A 21,141-nucleotide genomic window follows, 5' to 3' on the forward strand; every position below is an offset into this window, starting at 1 on the left:
TTGAAATGCCCTTTTCTTTGAACAGCTTGACTAACGTTAGTCGGGACACACGCTATAAAAACCAGTGGTCGTGTAAGCATACTGAATTTAATGGGAAGCTTCGAATATGCTGAGACCATCCGTCCTGGTTAGGGGCGTATCCAGGAATGTTTTTCGATGGTGGTACGCTAGTGATCACGGAGGTGGGCAGCGGATAGCAGAGGACAGGTAGCATCCTGGTACACAGATATTTCGGGGAGTAGGGGCGGACAAGCGGAGGCGAGGGGGGGGGGGGGGGGATCCGGCTGCCTCACCTGGTTGTGTATAGCTATCCCTTTACGCAGTCAAGGTCGCAGCACTTCGGAAACACGGGCCACAGTTACCTGTGAGAAGCACCACGCATCCTCGAATTGTGCATCGCGAGAACTCCTTTTCACTTTTCTTTCCCTCCTTTCAGCAACCCTGTAGCGGCGAGCTTTGCACCTTGCGCTCTAACCTCTCCCCTGGGTAAATGTGTCGCGAGTCGAGCGCGGACACCTTTCGCGATAAACATCGATTCCCAACCCGAGCGATTCTTTTTCATCTTCATTTGCGCCAACTTCCTGGATAACCCACGTGTCGCCACCGCGTGTTTCTGCAGCTTCCAATATGTACATTGACCGTCATGGGCCGTGTCACGAAACTTCAGGGTAAACGACACCGGTACGATATATATAGGAAACCTGGTCGCCGCCATTTGGGTATGTATACTATAGTTCTCACGAGGTTACTCACTGCGTCTAAACGTCCTCCGGGGTGTGTGTGATTGGCATATACACAGTATAGCACTTGTGGTCGCTGCAGTGTATACGTGACACTTTATCTCTCTCTCTCTCCTCTTACTTTCCTCCTCACCCTAAGGCTCAGCGCAAAGTGCGTCAGCAGCAGGTATAGTGCGCGGCACTTGTGACACTTGTCACTTCCACTGACGGCACGCGAAGGACCTTTCTGTTATCTAAGCGTCGCGTAGGTGTTGCGGGAAAGGATACCTCTTCGTAAGTTGAGAGTAGGAACACAGCTAATTCTCTCTTTTGTTCTCGCTCGCATAAGGGGGAAAAAGGGGGCGGGGTAGGTAGAGACGCATAGGCACGGTGTCGCGTAGGTATCGGCACAAAAGGTTACAAATGCGTAGGCTGAGAACAATGCGCTCGTGTCCTCTCTTTCACTTGTTTCGTTACTCGCGATAAGGGAAGCTAAACGCGTCGGTCGCGTAATGTGTGTCCGGCCGTGATTTAATCGAACGCCCACCACAAGCCCGCCGGGTCGAAGTTCAGCTCTGTTGCTGCGCTCGGTGCCAAACGACGGGTCGTCAATTAACCGGCGCCAAAAGTGAAACGGAAACGTTTTGTGACAGTGTGGGATGTGTTACAACTGGTGTCGCGTTCGCTACTGTTGTGTTGCTCTCGAAACAACTGCGTGCACAGAGATCTCGAATCCTTGCACTTACGTCACCGCTTCGGTATTCTTGGACAATACATGCCGCTGTACTTTCTTGAGGTACGCGCTTTATTGATTACGCATACACACCGCGCGTGCCTAGCTCACTGTTTCTTAATTATATCTTTCTCAGTCGCCCGCCTAGATTATGTCCCTGCACGATGGGCGTAGTCAACCATCTGCGGAACTGTTTGGACTTGCAGCGGGCCGGATAATCGGTATAGGCGGTAGCTAGACAAAACCAAAAATAAAATTTATTATTTCAGTCTCAGTATTGAATGAACGTTGTTCTGTATGTCAATAAATAGAAGCAAATGAAACTGGTTCTCGCATTGTTGAAAAGCACAGAGATTTGCTCCTTCGGATACAGAACTTCAGCCACCAAAATATAACGAAGATCGAAATAGTCTCTTATAGTTAAGAGAATTAATGATACATTCTAAAATGTACACTAAGTTGTTTGCCTGGCGATATACCTGAGCATGCAAGCATACATGTGATAAGTTTGGCATTTACGTGCTGTTTACTACTTTACTGTTTTACTGTTTACGCTTATATCATTGTAGTTGAAGAGTAATACCAGTCAGGTTCATCCTACTTCGAAGGAAACTCGGGAAAATGCGCTCGCAAAGTTCCGACTTTGCCGCAAGCTTCGTATTCGCATATTCACGCTCTCATCTGTTTCCTTTCGTCCTCCTGTCTTAAGCCGTCGGTGAACTAATGTTTCAAGCGTACACTCTTGAATGTCACGGCACATTTTTCTGTGGAACGCTATTGCAAAGCTATCCACTTGACCTTCTTTTTCTTTTCGCTGATCTTATGGCTGCGTCTTCCGCCTGCCACAAATGCGGCCATTTGCGTCAGAGAGTAATGCATCTGTGGTCGTCCACTGATGTTGGCAAAACGCCGTTTCGTATATGCAAACGCCACGTAGGCGTTACAACTGAACATATATCCTGCACCTTAAAGGAGCTCCGTTAGATAAGTGAAAAGGATGTTTGACTCACTACTATGCAACACTGGGCACTCCCCGTTTTATCTAACTCCTCCTAATAGTTTTTCATGTCATGCAACATCCTTCTGCATTACCTAAGGTGCTTTTTTTTTTCCTTCTTCAGAGAAAATATGACGTTCATATAAGTCGTCGTCATCACCGACTGCCGCCTTGTCAACCGGAGGTCGAAGCAGTTTTGCGACGAACATGTAGCGATATCGTTCTGCTTCTTAAACTCTGAAGCCGTACCTCTTTCAATAGCGCGATTATAAGGTGACTCAGATTTCAATGGCTCAAGAAGCTAAAATAAATGTAATTTTCCCGATGGTATCGGCCTTTATGTCTCTAGATATGGGACATATGACATGTCACGGCTGGCCTTGCGAAGAAAGGGTACCCCGAGCACATCTTTCGCTCGCAACTGATCAGAAGTGACCGTGTGGTTAACTATAGTGATGTCCTTTCTGAAACTCGAAGCCATGGTCGAGAATGAATATCGCTTCCGAGGACTTCGCCTAACGACTTATCATGCGGTACGGTCAACTGAAATCTGCGCAGTAAAGTAAGCATAATCTATATTTTATTCGCTGAACAGGCACGAGATATCTCCTTATTTTGATGGTCATTAATGAAAGGAGGATAAAAGCGTGGTTCTTTCGCTTGCCTTGGAGTTGCAGCGTGATGTGGTGATGCGCAGTGTGGTTAGGTTTGACATGGTGTGAGTAACGACATAGTTCTTTCTGATCGCTTTCAACCCATTCGTCTGGTGAATGCGCGTGCAGAAAGTGCCCTCCAAGAAGTGACGTACTAGAAAGGAATAGACCAATACGGTCTCGTCCGTGCAGCAAACACCGAGGAGGCGCAAATAAGAGTGACGACGTGTTTGCATTCCGCGTGCCGGAGTGTGTACCGTCGACCTGCGTGTCACCGCTCAAAGTTGTGTTTGCGCTGTGCCTGGTCTCTCGCAAAGAAAGCGATGGAAATAGAAAAGAAGGAAAAGGTCTCGGAGTTCCTTCGTCCAAGAGTTTCGGGAGCATGGAGGTTTTTATATATGATCTCCATATATTCATGTTATCGGATACACGGATAAGGGGACTTATGGGTTTTGTCAAGTGTTCTTATCTATCTATCTATCTATCTATCTATCTATCTATCTATCTATCTATCTATCTATCTATCTATCTATCTATCTATCTGTCTATCTGTCTATCTGTCTATCTGTCTATCTATCTATCTATCTATCTATCTATCTATCTATCTATCTTTCTTTCTTTCTTTCTTTCTTTCTTTCTTTCTTTCTTTCTTTCTTTCTTTCTTTCTTTCTTTCTTTCTTTCTTTCTTTCTTTCTTTCTTTCTTTCTTTCTTTCTTTCTTTAGCCACAAAGTTGCTTAAAAAGCAGTTGCCTTCCCTGTACGTGCCGTGATGGGTTTCAGACTATAACGCGATTTTTATACTTGTTATTGGCATGATAGAAGGTAATGTTGGCGTAAAGGATCGGCGCCCACTACTCGTTTTCCCTTGAACAAGTGGTGTACAGTTACGTACATAGTTTTGTATACCATATGCGCATTGTTTTATAGGAGAAAGCATAATAACAGTTAGTGCAAGCACGATGACGTCCTCACGTAGCAGCCAAAGCTACGCCGCGACATTACAAAGACGCTGTCAGAGCAACGATTGGAAGAACAGTAATGTCACATATACACAGTGACAGTGAAAATAAAAACTGTTATAAACAAAACGTTCCTTTCTTTTTACATCCCTTAATAGCGATCAACAATGCCGCCGTCTCCAGGAATCTTTCTAACGCCGGGAAAGCGCACTTTCGCGTGGCTCTTCTCTGCCGCAGTTGACAAGCGGTACTCGGGTGGCAGCTTGCGAGGCCACATAGGCCCACCTGCACCCAGCAACACTCCGATCCCCGCCTACGAAGCAATGATTTGCCGAAGTTATGAAACTCCCCGTTGCTAATACTTCCTCAAATATATTCTGCAAATAAGTCCTCACATACAACAACAATTAGGTGCATCCCGCGCATATGTAGAAATCGCTATTAAGCGAATCTTTCTTTGATGTTCGCGCAAATATTAAAGCAAATGTTATCCAAACGTAGTGTTAATGACGCGTATGCAATACGTTGTCACTGTCTGAGGTGAGAGGATTCGCTGCTAGATATGCCACTACGAACTTGTGCTTAACAATAGCTCGCCCGCGGAGTACACGTTTGGCGTTCGTGGTACGTACGGCCAGTTCTATTGAAAGGGATCCTTTCGTGCATTTTTACGAAGATCTCTTTTTCGTGTGTGTAGAGGTAATGTGCACGCCGAACGTCATTGTTTCATATTAAGAACTGTCGTAAACCGAGAACCTTGCTCGCAGTAGTGTGCTCGCTATGCTTTCCAAGTTTTGAAGCTGCGTTCTGTGCTTAGGCGAGGAGTGCAGCCGTACCAATCCCAGTGTCGCCTCCATCGTATACCGCACCGTCTGCTAGAACTCTTTCGGCAGCTTGCTGCTTGTTTATTATGTCTCTCCCATTTTTTCGCGTCAGCACCCAGCTGTTGCGTTACTTGCACATATTGCGTCGATTACTTAATGCTCTGTGTACTTGGCCTGTCTGGACAGCGTTACCTAAATATTTAAGTCTTCGAAACGTACAAATCCTCGCGTTCATTTCTTGGCCACGTACGGGTATCGCAGCAAGTAGCACTTCGCCTTTGCCGCCGCCGTCATCGCAGCTACTTTGCCGCGTGCGGTTCGCGAAGATATTGAGGGCGCCACCGCTCGTTAGGCTTTGTTTGTTTTTCTTCCGCACCCCGTTCGTTTTCTCCAGAACGTCCTCGCGTATTCCTATGTGTAGAGGAACACGCTATCGTGCTTCGACGAGGCAATTTTCGGAGCAGTTCCCGGAGCGCTCGTATATATTGACTCTGAAAAGTTACACTGCGATCCCAGCGAGACCGTATATTAAACGCGGGGCAGCGGACCGCGTGCTGTCTTCGAAACGTACCGAGCAACGAGTCTCAACAGAATATACGGCATAGAAGATATAAAACTGCTCTGAAATACCCCCCACTGCATAGCTCAAGGTGTTTATTCTTTCGTCCACTTCTTTGCTGCTATTATTTCCTTTCCTTCCTTTTCGTTTCACTTCTCTCTTTCCTTCGTTCCTCCCCTTCTTTCCTGGCCGTCATTTATTGCCCTTTCTTCCTCCTTCTTTCATTCTTTCATTCCTTCCCTGCTTCTTAGCCTTCTTATTTTTTCATTTCTTCCTTGTCTGATCCCTTCTCTTCTCACTTCATTCTATCATTGCCTCGCTGATTGCGTCTTAATTTTGTTTGCTTTCTTCCTTCCATCCTTACTTCCTTTATTTCATAGTTGCATTCATTAGCTTGCTTCCTGCTTTACTTTCTTTCTTGTTCGTTTCTTCCTTAATTACCTCTTGCCACTTTTCCCTGCTTACTTTATTATTTCCCATCATCCTTGTTTCGTTCATTACTTCCCTACTTTCCTCTTGTCATCCTTTCCTTGCTTGCTTCCTTAACTCCTTTCCTTCCTTCACATATTCATGCCGCTCAGCATTTTTTTCCATTTTTGATTCCATTTTCTTTCGACTATAGTACTCAAGTTTGCCTTCTCTCCACCCTTTACATACATTTCTTTTCCGCTCTAGCTGAGCTCTTCTTGGCTGGCCCCGCAGCTCGTTTGCGTCAGCACACCTTTTAACTTACACAGCTTCACTGGTTTAGCCTGGTGAATATGAGTGCGTGCTTTCTTAACATGCGAGCAAAATATATATTTAAGAAAATGAACTTGAAAAACGCGTGAAGTGGGCCCGGTACCGGTGAGATCGACGAGCTGTGGGCGATGTCGCGGCGTTGTCGTCGGGCGTCCGCAGCACACATTTAAAAGCGTTTCGCAATGCACTCTCCGACTGCGCATGCGCGCTGCGGCCTCCACCGGTCATGCATTCGCTGGTGGCTTCATTAAGTCCTTGAAAAAAAAAAAAAAGGAGCTCCGAGGTACGAAATAAAAATAAATGAAAAGGAACTGCCAGCATGCTTTGAGGCCTTCAGTTCTGTATGCGTACCACTCATTTAACGCGCCTCGCCATCAACCGTCATTTCGTCTACTCCTAAAGCCACGCGCGAATCTCGTTCCATCTTATTCCTAGAGAACTTCACGCTTCGCTCTCGAGCAAGCACAATGCCCCACGGAGTCGGCCGTGGTCGGTCACGCGGTCGTTCCTCTCCCCCCCCCCCCCCCCCCACTCTCTAAAATAGGAGCAGCAGCTAGCTTAGCGGGTTACTGCCTAGTATAGTAGAGGCTTGAGGCCGCGCTACTATAGGCAAGCCTACACAGAGCAAGACCCGGTTGTACATCAACCGGAGGGTCGTCTTCGGATTTGCTCACCCTCGCCCCCCCCTGGGGAAATTCGTCTAAAATGCTCCTTCGGCGCCCCGAGGGCTACGTGAAGGTCGAGCGCGCACGGAGTTCAGAACCTTCTCTCCATTGCAACCCAAACCCCCAACCTCAGTTTCGGCGAATTGCTCGGTGACACAAACGAGCTGCGCACTTCATGCTTAGCCATTCCGCTAACCCAGGCGCTAACCCCCAGGCGTAAATAATGCGTCTATTGATCGGACCTCCTTGCTGCTTGCGCTGCGTCTTTAATCCTTTCGTTTCATTGTTTATTCATCTAATGACCTCTTCATCACGAATAGACAAGAACGTACAATAGGGTTCTTATATCCAGCTTTGTATAAATAAATTACCCGCATGAAGCGTCATTTATGTTATCGTGACTTCAGGTTGCTTTGTGTAGAATTTATGTGAAGAATTTACTGAAAGTGAAATAACACAAGCGTAGCAGCGGCTACTATGAGTGATTGGGAAGGAGGGGAGGGGGAGGAGGAGGTGATATATTTAAAGAGATAGGGACAAAATGAGTAATCATCATCAGCAGCCTATTTTTTATATATCCACTGTAGGACGATGGCCTCTCCCAGTGATCACTAATTACCCCTGTCTTGAGCTGGCTGATTTTTACTTGCGCCTACAAATTTCCTAATTTCATCAACTCACCTAAATTTCCACCGTCCTTGACTGTGCTTCCCTTCTCGTGGAACTCATTCCGTATATCTAATCGTCCATCGGTTATTCTCTGTATGCATTACATGGTCTGCTCAGCTCCAATTTTTACTCTTAATGTCAACTAGAATATCGGGTATCCCCGTTTGCTTTCTGATCCACACCGCCGTCTTCATGTCTTTTAACGTTACGCCTAACATATTTCGTTCCATCGCTCTTTGCGCGGTCCTTAACTTGTTCTCGAGCTTCTTTGTTAGCCTCCAAGTATCCGCCTCTTTGACTAGCGAAATGGAAATCGCCGCACAGAATTGTGAGGCGGCTTCGCACTTCACTCTCACATCCTTTCTCGCGGGCCCGAAGACGGCAGAAAACGAACTAGCGCTCTGCCTTTTTTAGCGCGTACGTACGTCCGCTGTGACCACCGTACTGTAGTGTCTTCCGCTGTGACAGTGGCCGGCTGTCCAGTGTCTCCGACACGGTATGTCTAGATACTTTCTATGAACAATATTTAGACTTTTTGTACATTATTGTCTTAGAATAATATGTAGATTTTAAGTCCATGGTATCTGTATAAAAATATGTAGATCATTTCTCTACAAAGTTTCCGTCGAGTGTCGCAATACAATGACGGCTTCGCCGGAGTCTGTCGACTCGTCTTCGCTGCCTTTAGCAGGGGTATGGTGGGAGGAAGGCCTTTCGTAGCGCTGAGTGGGCTCCCTGGATTTGCTGTCTTCGATGGAGCATCGCGATTGAAGGTCGTCTGCTCCTTTTTAGGTTTTCCCTCGTCATGTGTTCCCCGCATAGCTTGGGAAGGATGACTTATGACTGAGCGGCTAGGGTATGACACAATCCTCCGAGCTACTGCAGTGTTGCAACAAAAAATAAGAGTTTTCCGAAAGTATAATAAAAGAGTGTGCGTGGTGAAAGTCGAGCTCCAAGAAACGATGAGCTAATTGTAGTGCCGTAGTGTACAGTGTATAGAATTCTTATTGGCTGAACGGAAGACCCTGTTCTCTTTTGTGAGCCGACCTGCTTGGAGTGTTTTTCAACGTTGCGGTCTGTAGGAATGATTTAGCGGTTTCGCTAACTCTGCCCATAAAATTATAACGTCTCTTTCTTCAACGTCTTTTCGCTCAGATCATTAGTGAAGTAGCTACACTTTTTCACTTTTCTTTTTTTTTCGATTTGCGCAGGCATGGCGAAGACCAGATCGTGACCCCGTTTGCTCAAATATTGGCCTCACTACGTAGCGTGCTGAACAACATTAAGCATCTCACCAAGGACGTCCCACCCACGTGAGTGTTCTCCTATTTGGTGGTCTTTATTGCTGCTAATGTTTTATTCTACTGTACAACGACAAATACTGGAACTCCTGTAACCTATCACTAGCGAGCGCAACTCCCTTGGTCTATGGGCGTATTACCGCACTTAATTTTAGAAACACGTAGGAATATGTACTTTATGACTAGGGTGAATTGGCAAGTCGCGCGTAATTGTGCACTGTGCGTCGTTATATGATGAAAGTGCGTTATTTAAAGAAAGTGTCATAGCGCGCCATTTTACTTCGTACGAATAGGATAACGCTCATCTCCCTCGGATAATTTGGTGGCGTTTCTCTAGACTTCTGCTTAACGCATCTTGTAGGTTACCCAGGTTGTCAGAAATACCTAGCGCTCTAAAGAAACTAGGAGATGCGTCGCTGGTTGAAGCAGTAACTGTTTTGAGCACCATGAACCCTCTTGTGCACGTTTAACGTTGTTCATTGTTCAGCCACACACCGTGTGTTAGGGATATGAGATATCACAGGTAGGTGCAGTATATTACACACTGGTTACAGAGCCATCCTTTGATCTACGATGTGGCTGTACGTAACTTTCGGCAATTCCTCGCAGAATGAAGGTGCCATCCGGTTCACCTGGCACAAACACAAGCGGATCTTCTCTATCAGGTGATTGCACGTTGTTCACCGCTCTTTATCTGCTGCATAATTTGACATTCTCAAGCAGAAGCAATTCTTTATTTAGTGTTTGATTGCTCGTGACGCCTTCGTGTGCACTGTCTTGTCGTCCACGTCCCTTCTTAGTGCAATGTAATGAAAACTGACTTTCTTCCGGACCATTCGCCTTTTTCAGAGGAGGAGTACAGCCAGATGGCGTCGTCCACTGTGAAAGAGCTGGAGTGGTGCCTCGAGCAACTGGAGACGATACAGTCTCACAGATCCGTAGGAGACATGGCGTCGAGCAAAGTGAGTTCTCGTCGCCTCGGTAACAGAGGGTCTTAGCATGTCTATATAGCATATTACCATTTACAAAATACCTACGTCGTAGACGGCAACAGCAGCGCTGGCGGTGCGTGCCACCTTGCAACGTTGATATGAACCTGAGCGCACATAAAGATGTTATTGCAGTTATTAGTTACAGGCAGTGTGCAAGTTAGCTGAGCCCGTGAAGGTGCCTGAAGCAACATAATAAGGAACTTATAAAGTCTCTTTTTTTTTCTCTCTTCGACTGGAACAGCAGAAAAGAGCAATTATGATACTTTGTGGTTCAATAAACCGCCACGAAATTTCGCCACCTTCGTTGCTGCCCTTGAGGTCTCCGTTGTTTTGGTATTCCGTAAACTGTATTGTACATGTGGTCTAAAGCTTTCTAATATGCCCGGAAACCTGTGCGTTTTTGCAGAGAAAACGACGTTCTGTACGCACTGGGCATAGTGATTTTGTTTTGTTCTGAACCGCGTGTGTGCTTCTGCTCTTTCCCATCCGCAGTTCAAGCGCATGCTCAACAAGGAACTGAGCCACTTTTCGGAGTCGAAGTCAGGGAGCCAGATATCCGAGTACATCTGCAACACATTCTTGGGTAAGTTGGCGCGAACCAATTACATGATGTGCATACGTATTACTCCAGTCGCACGACTCACCTGCCTTCGCTTCACCACATCCTGTGGAGGCTATTGAATTTGTCACGAGCGAATTTGTCACGTTTAAGCGGATCTGTTCCATATTATGTGGTCGTGCCCAGCAGAAAATCACATAAATCACGATATAAGTAATACTGAGCAGTGGGAGGCCGTGTTGCTCAGCTCCGACCCTGACCTGCAGGCCAAGGTCATCAAAAGAGCTGAAGAAGCCGCCCGGCCCCAGGGGCTCGTGGCTACCTAACAACAAGGTCATCCGTCAATACCTTGTTTTCAAATAAAGTCTTTACTCACTCACTCTACCCTCGTATGAATTTCCCCAACAGCTTACTCTGCCAAATCACTTGCTTTCCTGAGTAGCACGGTCCTGACTCGCGGCTGATCTATCATACGCCTATATTTATTCCCTCCCTGCTTTCTCTCCTCAACGTCACCCGCATAACCCCGTCTATATTCATTTCCGCCAAGGCAAGGAATTCGCCTAAGAGGGTCTATCCGAGGCCGACCTCTCTGCTTCTTAAATAATTCTATTTAAATTCCTTTCTCACCGACATGGTGTCTGAAGCGTGCCGCTTTGTCCATCTTTCGTCACCGGATTGTGTAACGCCGTTCCTGTACACACAAGCACGTGTCTGACTGGGACGGACATTCTGTTCTGGGGGGGGCGCAGACAAGGTCCAGGACCTAGACCTGCAGGTTTTGCGGCCCGAAGAATGCGGCGCAACGGTCGCCGTAACCGGCGTGGCGGGTGCGCCAGGATCGGTTCCCGGGGTCCCTGGCAGCGGCGGCGGCGGCGGCGGCGGCGGCGGCGGCAAGACGCGCCAGCATCGTCCGTCCGACGCCATGTCCCAGATCTCGGGCATCCGGCGCTCCCTGCACCACACCAACAGCCTCACCACGCTGCCCAAGTACGGCGTCGAGACGCCCCGCGAGCAGGAACTCGGACTCGTCCTCCAGGATCTCGACCGTTGGGGCTGCAACATCTTCAAGGTGGCCGAGTACTCAGGAGGCAAGCCGCTCACCGCCGTCACTTACACCATATTCAAGGTGAGCACAGCATTTGTGCGTCTGGATGGTTTATGCACGGGCCAGTCAGTGCAGCCTTCTTTAAATGTTTTCAAGGCGGCAACATCTGACGTCTTGCCGCAGATAGTCGAGCCCCTGTGGAGAATTCAGTGGTCCTCACACAGCTAAGCTTCGCAGCACCAGGCGTGCTGGAAGAGCATTACAAATCGGGTCCTGCGACACATTCTGTTAAGCGTGGCGTGTGTCTTCGAAAATATTGACATTTTGACGGGGGCTGGCTCAAGCAAGAGCAGACTAGTGCTCGTGCAGTAGGGAAGAAGAAAAGATTACACAGCACCGCTTTATTGGTCTTAGTTTTATCTTTTCTTTCGATCACTTATCGGCACAAAGAAGGTTAACGTTTTGTTGGTACGCGACGTAATGTCATACATTAACCTGCCATGTTGAAATTTGGGAAACCGCATAGAGAGCTCTTAATCGAAAAGAAAGCGGTCTTGCGCATTTTCACAGGCACTCGGCTAACTTTTGCAGGTGGCATGTTGTGAATATGTGACGTATATCAACGCTAGTCATGATAACGAGCCTAGTTTTGTGTAATGAAACTGCGTCTACAGATAACTAGGAAACCAGAATGTTAGGTGAAGGGAGTGTGAACCACGTCCTGTATTACTGGCATCATGTATGAAACCGTCGGGTATGTGTTTTGCGAGGCAAAGGCTCGCTAAGCAAAATATTGCCTTTGAGTAAGCGGAGTGAAATTGAGAGGATATACTACGCATTCAAAAAGAGCTGCTGCGCCCATAAAAGTTTACTTCATTGGCGACAGTTTCCGCCTTGCATATGGTTCGTTAATCGTCACGCGTCGCGTGAAAACGGCCTTTTTTTCAGGATCGTGACCTGCTTAAGACGTTCGACATTTCGTCCAAAAAGTTCCTGACCTTCCTGTTGACGCTGGAAGACCACTACCTGAAGGTTCCGTACCACAACAGCAGTCATGCGGCTGACGTCACGCAGTCCGTACACGTGCTGCTGCTGTCGCCTGCGCTTGACACCGTGTTCACAGACCTCGAGACTCTTGCAGCGCTCTTCGCCGGAGCCATCCACGATGTCGACCACCCAGGCGTCACCAACCAGTACCTCATCAACACCAGTAAGTGTTGGTATATGCATTAAGTTTACTACTTGGCGCGTCGACTGCGATCATATAACATTGCAATATCATACAGTTTCATCCCACCGCTCCTAAAGTGACTTTTCTGACAGCTCGCAGTGTATGTCCTCTCTGTGAACTAGAAGCAATGACACATCTCTCGATATCATTGCGACGGCTCTGAGAATAGGAACCCTGTGGGCTTGTATAAACTATCGACGAGTTCGTACTATTTAAACAGTCTAGGGATAGGACAATTAAGCCATTGGTGCTGCTGTTACCTGCGCCCTGTCCTCTTTGAGCCATAGCATGCTGTCGCGATGGTTGGAAGGACATAAAGTGAGCTTAATTCGTCTTCCCAAAAACAATCCATAGCAGTAAGATGAAAGTTACCAAGAACAGCGATTTGCTTAGTGCTAATCACCATGACGAATTAAAACGTTGCTCATGATAAGCTTTGAGCACTTCTGGGGAAATGTCAGGACTTGTAATATCGGCGGTGAGAGCTTCTGGCAAAACTGTCACATGTTGCATTTCATGATGCACGTCTACCGTGAGTGACATTATTTGGGACAGAAAGGTTCCTTGAATAAAGACGGTGTTTAATATGATTGCTACGTAAGGCTGGACTTCTAGTTGTTTTGGTGATGCTCACGAAAAATTGTGTGCGTTTTTCCCCCTCCCTCCGAACACCAGGTTCTGAGCTTGCCATCATGTACAACGACGAGTCAGTGCTCGAGAACCACTCTCTGGCCGTTTCGTTCAAGCTGCTCCAGGACGAGACGTGCAACATCTTCGAGAACCTCACGAAAAAGCAGCGGCTCACTCTGCGTAAGATGGTCATCGACATGGTCCTCGCCACAGACATGTCTAAACACATGAGCTTGCTCGCCGATCTCAAGACCATGGTTGAAACCAAGAAGGTCGCCGGCTCCGGAGTTCTCCTTCTCGACAACTACACCGAAAGGATACAGGTGAAGAACTTGGCCAGCCATCTCTTATACCTCGCATCGAACTTCGTTTCCGAAAAAATAAAAAGAAAGGAAGGACACTGTTTACTTTTTCAATGTTCCCATGCTTCGTGATCCTTTATAGTGTGATGTAAAGTGTACTTCATCCAGGCGAAATGTAAATTCGGCCGTTGCTGTTCACACCACCATTAACTGCTTATTTGGGCACACGCACTCCTGGGATTAAATAGTCATTAGTAAAATAATTTATCCGGTATTTTTGTGCATGTTTCTGTCAGGACTCGGTTTCCGAGACTGACGCTCCACTCTTTGGTTGCGCTATTTACGCGTGCATGATACGGTACGTTCGTGGCCACTGATTGCAAGCTTCTCCACTTTGGCAGAATTGACGAAGAGTGCAAGTCGCTCTGGGTACTGCTGTGAAGTAGTCAGTTGGTGCATGGTTTCTATGAAAGAGAGTACCACATTGTAAGAGCAGTGCTAAGGCGACCTGAGCAAACCGCTGCGTGAGCGTTGGCTTGAGGCATCGCGTTACACTGTATAACGCGTTCTCTGAACACGTGTGTGCCACCTACGGAGGCCCTAAAATGCCTGCTGTGTGTGCCGTCCAGGTGTTACAGAACATGATTCACTGCGCCGACCTGAGCAACCCGACCAAGCCGCTAGAGCTGTACAGGACGTGGGTTGACTTGGTCATGTCCGAGTTCTTCATGCAAGGCGACAAGGAGCGCGCCGAGAACCTCGACATCAGTCCCATGTGCGACCGGCATACGGCCACCATCGAGAAAACACAGGTGCGTACTCGGTCACGCACACTGTACTAAGTTCGCCCAGTAGGTGTGTGTAATGACAGGTGAATTGCTTAGGCAGCTTAGAAAAATTGCGCCCGATAAGTTTGCTCACGGCACAAGCAGGCTGGCTGATAAAAGAAACAGTTCAACTTTACTAGTCTTCCTCTCTCTTTTCTCACGTCTCGAGCATGCTGTTTCCCAATATTGCGTTTAACAGCAGCCAGACTATTATGGTAAACATATTTTCAACCTGAATCAGAAGCCTCGAATTTGAGACGTGTACAGTGCGACCACGGCAGTTCGAAGCATGCCTCTCTTAATGCGCGTGCGCGTCCAGGAATTCATTTCTCTTGACAGCCATTGAGCATTTTTTCTCACGCTGCCGCTGGTGTTGGTGGTGTTGCAAAAGGCTGAATTATCCGGGCGTGCCTGGTCGGCCATCGTTCCGCCTGATCAATTCTGGTGTTGACACGGGATTTCACCAAAAGCAGGAAATACTGGTACCTCTTCTCACTACATCCTTTTCGCAGGTGGGCTTCATCGACTACATCGCGCACCCGCTCTGGGAGACGTGGGCCGACCTGGTGCACCCGGACGCCCAGGAGATCCTGGACCGGCTAGAGGAGAACCGCGACTGGTACCAGAACATGATCCCCATCAGCCCGACGTCCAGCGTGCCCGACATCGCACCCGCCGACGGCAGCGGCGGTGACGAAGAAGGCGCCGCCGACGACGACGACGAGGCCAAGGGCGGTTCCGCGGACAAGATAAAGTTCCAGATCACCATCGAGGAGCCCGAGGACGACGACAACTGCATTCGCGAGGAGAGTCCCACGTCGTCGGACGGCTAGCAGCCGGCGACTCCTGCTCCTCAAGACGCCCGCACTAAGGCGTGCTCTAGACTTCTACTGGATCGCCCCCCGCCGCCGCCACAGCCGACGTCTCCGTCGCCGACGACGGCGACGAAGCCGGCGGCTACGACGAAGAACGCGTCGGCGGCAGGGCGAGCCGCAGCGGGCTTGCTAGGCCGGTTCCGGGTCTGCTGCGTCGCCACCCTTAACTTATTGAGTCGCTGGTGCGGCGGCGCCCGAAGGCGCAGGACTTCGACCGAGGGCGTCACGTCGGACCGCGACCTCGCCACCTCATCTCTGCTGCTTAGCTGCGGCCCTGACTCTTAAGAAAGGGACAAAAAAAAAAAAAGTCCGCCGCCTCCCCGCTCTTTCGCACGTTCTCGCCATCCCCCCGCCGGGGTCCCCGTTTCCCGGAGGAGTCATCGTACGCGTATAAATACCCAGTGCGCTGCGCCTCGTAGGCTACGACTTCGACAGCGGCGTGCGTGTTTGTGTGTCTGTGTGTGTACCGAGCCGTGGTTGTAGTGCGTCGCTGCGTGGCAAACAGAGCCCTGCTGGTGCTGTGACTCATGTAACCGCGCCGCGACGTGTTTCATGTGTGCACCGTCTCGGGCACCGCAACTGTCGCTCTGTGCCGTCAGCGCCTCGGTCTGTCGCCCGTTCGCATTTCGCTGTTCCGTGCACCTTTGATGAGCAAGCAAGCGCGCACGCTGGATCTCAGTGTACCATGCGAACCAAATAGAAGGCGAGTGGGACCCAAAGGCATGAGCATCTGTACACAAGCCAAATGTGGCGCCGTTGCCGTCCGAACATTTTTTTCCTCTCTCTCTCTCTCTTTCTTTCCGGCGCCGGATCTGAAGCTCTCATCTTGTCAAGCAGCGCCTGGTTTTCTATCTTATTCTCGTGCTTGCTTCTGTTCTTCTCTTCTTCCTCCGCACACGCGAATTGCCGTTCGTGTGAGCGCCCCCTATCGCGAGCGTGCGAAAAGCAGTGCATCTAGTCAGCAAACAGCAACAACAGCGCCACCTAGACTTGGCATAACGCACGTTGTCTACGCCGCGCCCACTGTGAACACGACACCTTACTTTTGTGTGTGTGTGTGTGAAAGCCCCACCAACAGCATGACGGACAGGCAAAAGAGGACACAGCGACGCTCTCTTGACTAGCCGAGTTCTTGTTCGCCCTGCACGATGCCTCTCGGCAGTTGTCGGGCTGCAGTGTCCGCAACACGCGGAGCCGCCGTGAAGTGGACGTGGTGATGAACTCAGTATGGACCGATGTCGCACAAACACACACGTATGGATGCAGCCACGAGCAACGAGGCTCGACCGTGGAACGTTGTGTTTCATCTTTCACTCTATCCCTTGCAGCGGGGGAGAACGGCAGGGAGGCGAAGTCGGTAGCCGGGTCGTTCAGCGGTTACATATACTTAATACTCGCGGCTGCTCTTAGAAACCAAGGCAGCTGGAAAAGATAAACACGTATACATACGCAGACTCCGCCCCCTGTCGCGGACGACAAGAGGTGACGCGCGAGTGTTTGTGTCGTTATAAGTCACCGCCGCTTCTACCGCTGTCTTTGACCTCGACGAGTACGAGCAATACATTGTACGTGCACATAAGCGGCAAGACGGGCGGGACACTAGCTTCTGACTTCTCGTTATAGGAGGGTATACGGACACACACTCATACGAAAGGACACTGGGTTGTTGAATTGTTGCATTTTTGGAGAGTGTGTGATGAGGCAGAGATAGTGTGTTAGAGAGTACGACGATGCGTTAAAACGGAAGAAAGAAAGAAAATGAGGGAAAACGATGATAGTGACGTATTTTATTCTTTCCCACCAACCAACTCGCCCCACCCACACTCGTGGAACACTTGTTGTGTGAAGTTCTCACTCCATAAATACACGCTATCTCCTGTTTGCTTGTTATGCGTGGAAAGTGTGTGGACATGCCCTATGCGAGAGATGTAGCAAGCGACGAGTTGCAGGTCACTTTATATATATATATAAGAAAAGAAACTCTTGATGAGTGGGCAGGGAAATTTTACTCATTGTAACCGGGGCTGAGTTTATTACCTGGAATGGCTTTTACTGTTTTCGTTCCGTCGCCGACGCTCACTTGCACAAAGCGTTCACGGTGGGACGTCTTTATTAACTTAACGAATTAACTGACTACTCCGTCATGATAACCGGTGTCGTTATAGGTGTGTATAAGTGCTCTGCACTGCGAAAAACTAAACAAGGTTCTTAGGAGGAGGCGGGTGTGGAGAAGAAAAAAAAAGTACGGGAGTGTATGCAACGATGCACTTTCCTCCCCAAAGGTTGTGTCTAGACTCTTCTTTAGGAATCGTAGGGAAGCTGCTTTGTTTGTTATCCTTTTTTGCTGAGTGTTAAAGGCAAGGCTATGAGTCGGAGCCTCAGGATCCATGTGCACATTGTTGTATAGGAGAGCATAACAATGCCCCTTAGTAAACAGAAATAAGCTAAGAGTTGTGTTTGACGCGTTTGTTTTACTCTCTTTTGTGTCTTTTTTTTTGTGTGTGTGTTCGTTCCCAATACAAAACGACTGTTTCGGGCTTCGAATTCAAATGTGAAGACACACGCAGAAGCACGCGTTAGAACACTTGTTTAGATCTCCCGTGTCGTCTCAGCAATTTCTGCACCGTTGATGAAAGCAGAAAATACAAAATGAAAACTCGGCATTACGAATTTCGCTGTTGCAGGTATTACAAGGTATTATCGTAAAGGGTGTATTTTAATGCCTACGTGGAGCGAAATGCGCTGAAGGGTGCAATATTTCACGCCGATGAGGAGGAGTTCGCCATACTGTAAATTCTACAATCCAGCTACTCTTTCGGCAGCTGGGGAAGGGATCTTCACTTATTATCTAATACAGCCAGATCTGGCATAACGTGCGTGCTACAACGCTGTCTATTACCTCCGTTCCATGGCGTAGTCGGGTGTCGCATCTCTATCGCTGACATCCTGTTGTATTCGCCATTACAAAGCGCAGCTGTTCCTCGGCATTAGGTGGTCAAGAAACGCCGTATTTACGTCGCGTTAGTGACATTTCTGCCAGGATGTCAGCATAGAACAGTTGCATGTCGCAGTGGCAATTTCGACAAGCTGTTTAGTTGTGCTCAGCTTCGCAAATGTCACAGGCGCTACACCTCTCGGCTACGTTCGCGTACGACATTGAACGGGTAAGAGAAAGTATGCATACCCGAAGGTTAATACTGTGGTGCCATTGGCCGAACACCAAATATTTTCTCGCGTCTCGCCCTTCCCGAATGCTACCGAAAAAAAGACAGGTACATTTAATTGAGGAGAGATTTCATTCTAATGAAATGAAACGAAATGAAAAATAACCTTAAAAGCTCTATCCAAAGTGTCAAAAAAGAAACTAAAAAATTACACCCGTCAGTGTCGCACTATTAAGGGTGCGTCGTACGCTCCCGTTCTCAGCAGAATAATGAACGCCATGTTGGTCGCTCTCAACCAGCGCTTCCTCACAGTCCCTTCAGGTTTTTATTACCTTTTGCCAGTCTTATTTCAGCGTGTGTTAGTATGTCACATGTATACTAACAGCAATGCCTCTCCCCTCCTTTGTTATTAACACGTTACAGATTTCCGTTGTATGTGAACTATTCTTCTCCGAATGGCTAAAACAAAGTGCTAAAAACAATTTCAAAAAAGTTGTGACATGTTTTGCGGTGTGCGTGGAACGCATGCGCAGGTCGCCGGCAAATCCAGATTCTTTTCTGCCGAGCACGCATTTTGCCCCTCGCCCCCTTCACATTACTAAACCTCCCCTGTACACCCGATGGATGTTGGCTTTCCGGGTGAGTTCCTAGAATTAGCATTATGATCACACTGTCTTAATAAAAACAAATGGAAGAAACGTGCCTTGCCTCGTCTTCCTTGCACCCGCGGTTCCCAGAACGTCATCGCGCCCTTGTGAAAGCCGAGAGTGAAGCGATGCATGCGTAAATGAATGTTAGGAATGAAGCTGACCAAATCCTTTCTGTTGACGAAATAAATTTGTTACCACCACCGGCCATAGTCAAAACAAAATGAAGTCTCGAGACCTGTACGGATCTTTTGTTCGCAATATAAAAAATGAACGAGGGACCCGAAATGTCATTTTGTTTTGACTGTGGCTGTAGTGACTTGCTCCATTCTTAACAATAATATTATCTGATCAGATGGTATTCCGTGGAACTCACGACTACGTCACCCTCCTCCACGAGTATGGAGAATAAAGATTAATGTTGGGTTACTTGGTTCGTAATGCTTAGGAAAAAATACTGCCCGAGAGAGACGAATTTTCAATTTCAGACAGACTTCCGTAAATGAATATTCCGGTTAGAAGCAAAGAACTACTGCCAGAAAGCTAATGCGTTTTATACCGCCTCTACCCATGAGCTGCACTTCAATTACTTTGTTTAGTATAGCGAGTAGGGGTAATGTCAAGTCAGAAGTTCTCGCGTGGCATGTTGCAGTAACGAACTCGTTATCTATATTTATTTTTTATATAGAAATGTGTGCTGGCTTGTTGGGCACGTGGCGATAAAACGCGTAAATTGACAACCTCTGACTGAAATAAAATAAGTCGATCGTTCGCGCTAGTACGTGCCCCTCCTTTCTCGCCTTCGTTTTTTCTACGCAGTATCCATTCCTTCACGTAGGCAGTATCGATACCGCCCCGATGAAGGCGAAGTATAAACGCATTGATCAACAGCTGACCCGAAGGGGAAGCCTCAAGCTGGATCCTTTGTGCTTTTACAAGAGGACTTCGGCCGAGGTAATGTAAGACTCAGGCGCGTAGCCAGAATTTTTTTCGGGGGGGTACCTTTACTAGTACAAATGTTAATTACGCCCGCCATTCGCCATAAAGACGCGTAAACCCGCAAAAGAGAAATGAAATAAGGTGTATCTCACAGGTACGCCTGTGAGATACACCTCACCTTTACTAGACAAACAAGGAACCACATCAAATGGACTCGCGCAGGAAAGAAGCGCAGGAAGGGGTTGTGTTACTCCACCACCCAATCACAGAAGCAAACAAAATCGTCGTCATGCGGCCTTTTCAAGATGGCGTCGTACTTGATACCTCCGGAGCATCTGCTGTTCTTGAAGAGTCTTTTCATCGACGGAAGCAATGAGGTGTGCAACAGACATGGACAAAGTGTATGGAGTCTGAGCAGTTCACTATTCAAAAGCCTACCTGCCATAGTTGCTTAGTGGCTATGATGTGCGAAGCACGAGGTCGCGGGATCGAATCCCGAGCCCGGCCACGGCGGCCGCATTCTCGATTGGGGCGAAATGCGAAAACACCCATGTGCTTAGATTTAGGTGCACGTTAAAGAAACCCAGGTGGTCCAGAGTCCCCCACTACGGCATACATCATGGTTCAGGCACGTAAAACTCCATATCTAATACTTCAAAAGTCTGCGGTACAGTTCATTTCACTGCTGAGCCCGTTTTACTCATGAAACTTCACTGCCAACTGAAGTGCAACTTGACAATATACTGCATAGTGGCAGCGAAGCAAGCATGTTATTTCAGTTCAATAAATAATTAGGCATTCGCCATTCAACTATGGTAGGCGAGGGAAAACGTATAAATTTACGCGCTAATAATTTTATTTTTGTGGTTACCACCTGATTTGGGTAACAGCAATAGTTTGAAGTACGAATTATTTCCAGCCTCGCGGAGGAACAGTGGCTGGCGGTTATGAGGGCGTGTGCGGGGCTTCACTGCAGACTTTAGTTGTATCCGACTATAGCAGCGTTTTTTTTATTAGCTCTGAAAGAATTATAGAGGAATATACGTATGCGGAACAATGACAGTTCCTTTGGATTCCTCGTTTACTGCTCTACCAAGTTAAGGGCCA

At 48.0% G+C, this 21,141-nt stretch overlaps 1 protein-coding gene across 9 annotated transcripts in view; it reads left to right on the forward strand.

Annotated features, from left to right (window-relative positions):
- dnc (phosphodiesterase dunce) overlaps window positions 1-19,150 on the forward strand; it is a 683,519-nt gene extending 664,369 nt beyond the window's left edge. For all 9 annotated transcript variants that reach the window (XM_055075485.2, XM_050186081.3, XM_055075486.2 and 6 more), the window contains 9 exons: window positions 8,731-8,832; window positions 9,430-9,485; window positions 9,670-9,782; window positions 10,305-10,395; window positions 11,124-11,500; window positions 12,368-12,629; window positions 13,326-13,603; window positions 14,212-14,394; window positions 14,922-19,150. In XM_055075485.2, the coding sequence (XP_054931460.1) occupies window positions 8,731-8,832; window positions 9,430-9,485; window positions 9,670-9,782; window positions 10,305-10,395; window positions 11,124-11,500; window positions 12,368-12,629; window positions 13,326-13,603; window positions 14,212-14,394; window positions 14,922-15,242 (1,783 nt within the window). In that variant the 3' untranslated portion in view covers window positions 15,243-19,150. The remainder of the gene's footprint in view (window positions 1-8,730; window positions 8,833-9,429; window positions 9,486-9,669; window positions 9,783-10,304; window positions 10,396-11,123; window positions 11,501-12,367; window positions 12,630-13,325; window positions 13,604-14,211; window positions 14,395-14,921) is intronic.
- Window positions 19,151-21,141: the final 1,991 nt, after the last annotated feature.

Source organism: Dermacentor andersoni, chromosome 11 (genome assembly GCF_023375885.2).
Source record: "Dermacentor andersoni chromosome 11, qqDerAnde1_hic_scaffold, whole genome shotgun sequence".
NCBI lineage: Eukaryota > Metazoa > Arthropoda > Arachnida > Ixodida > Ixodidae > Dermacentor > Dermacentor andersoni.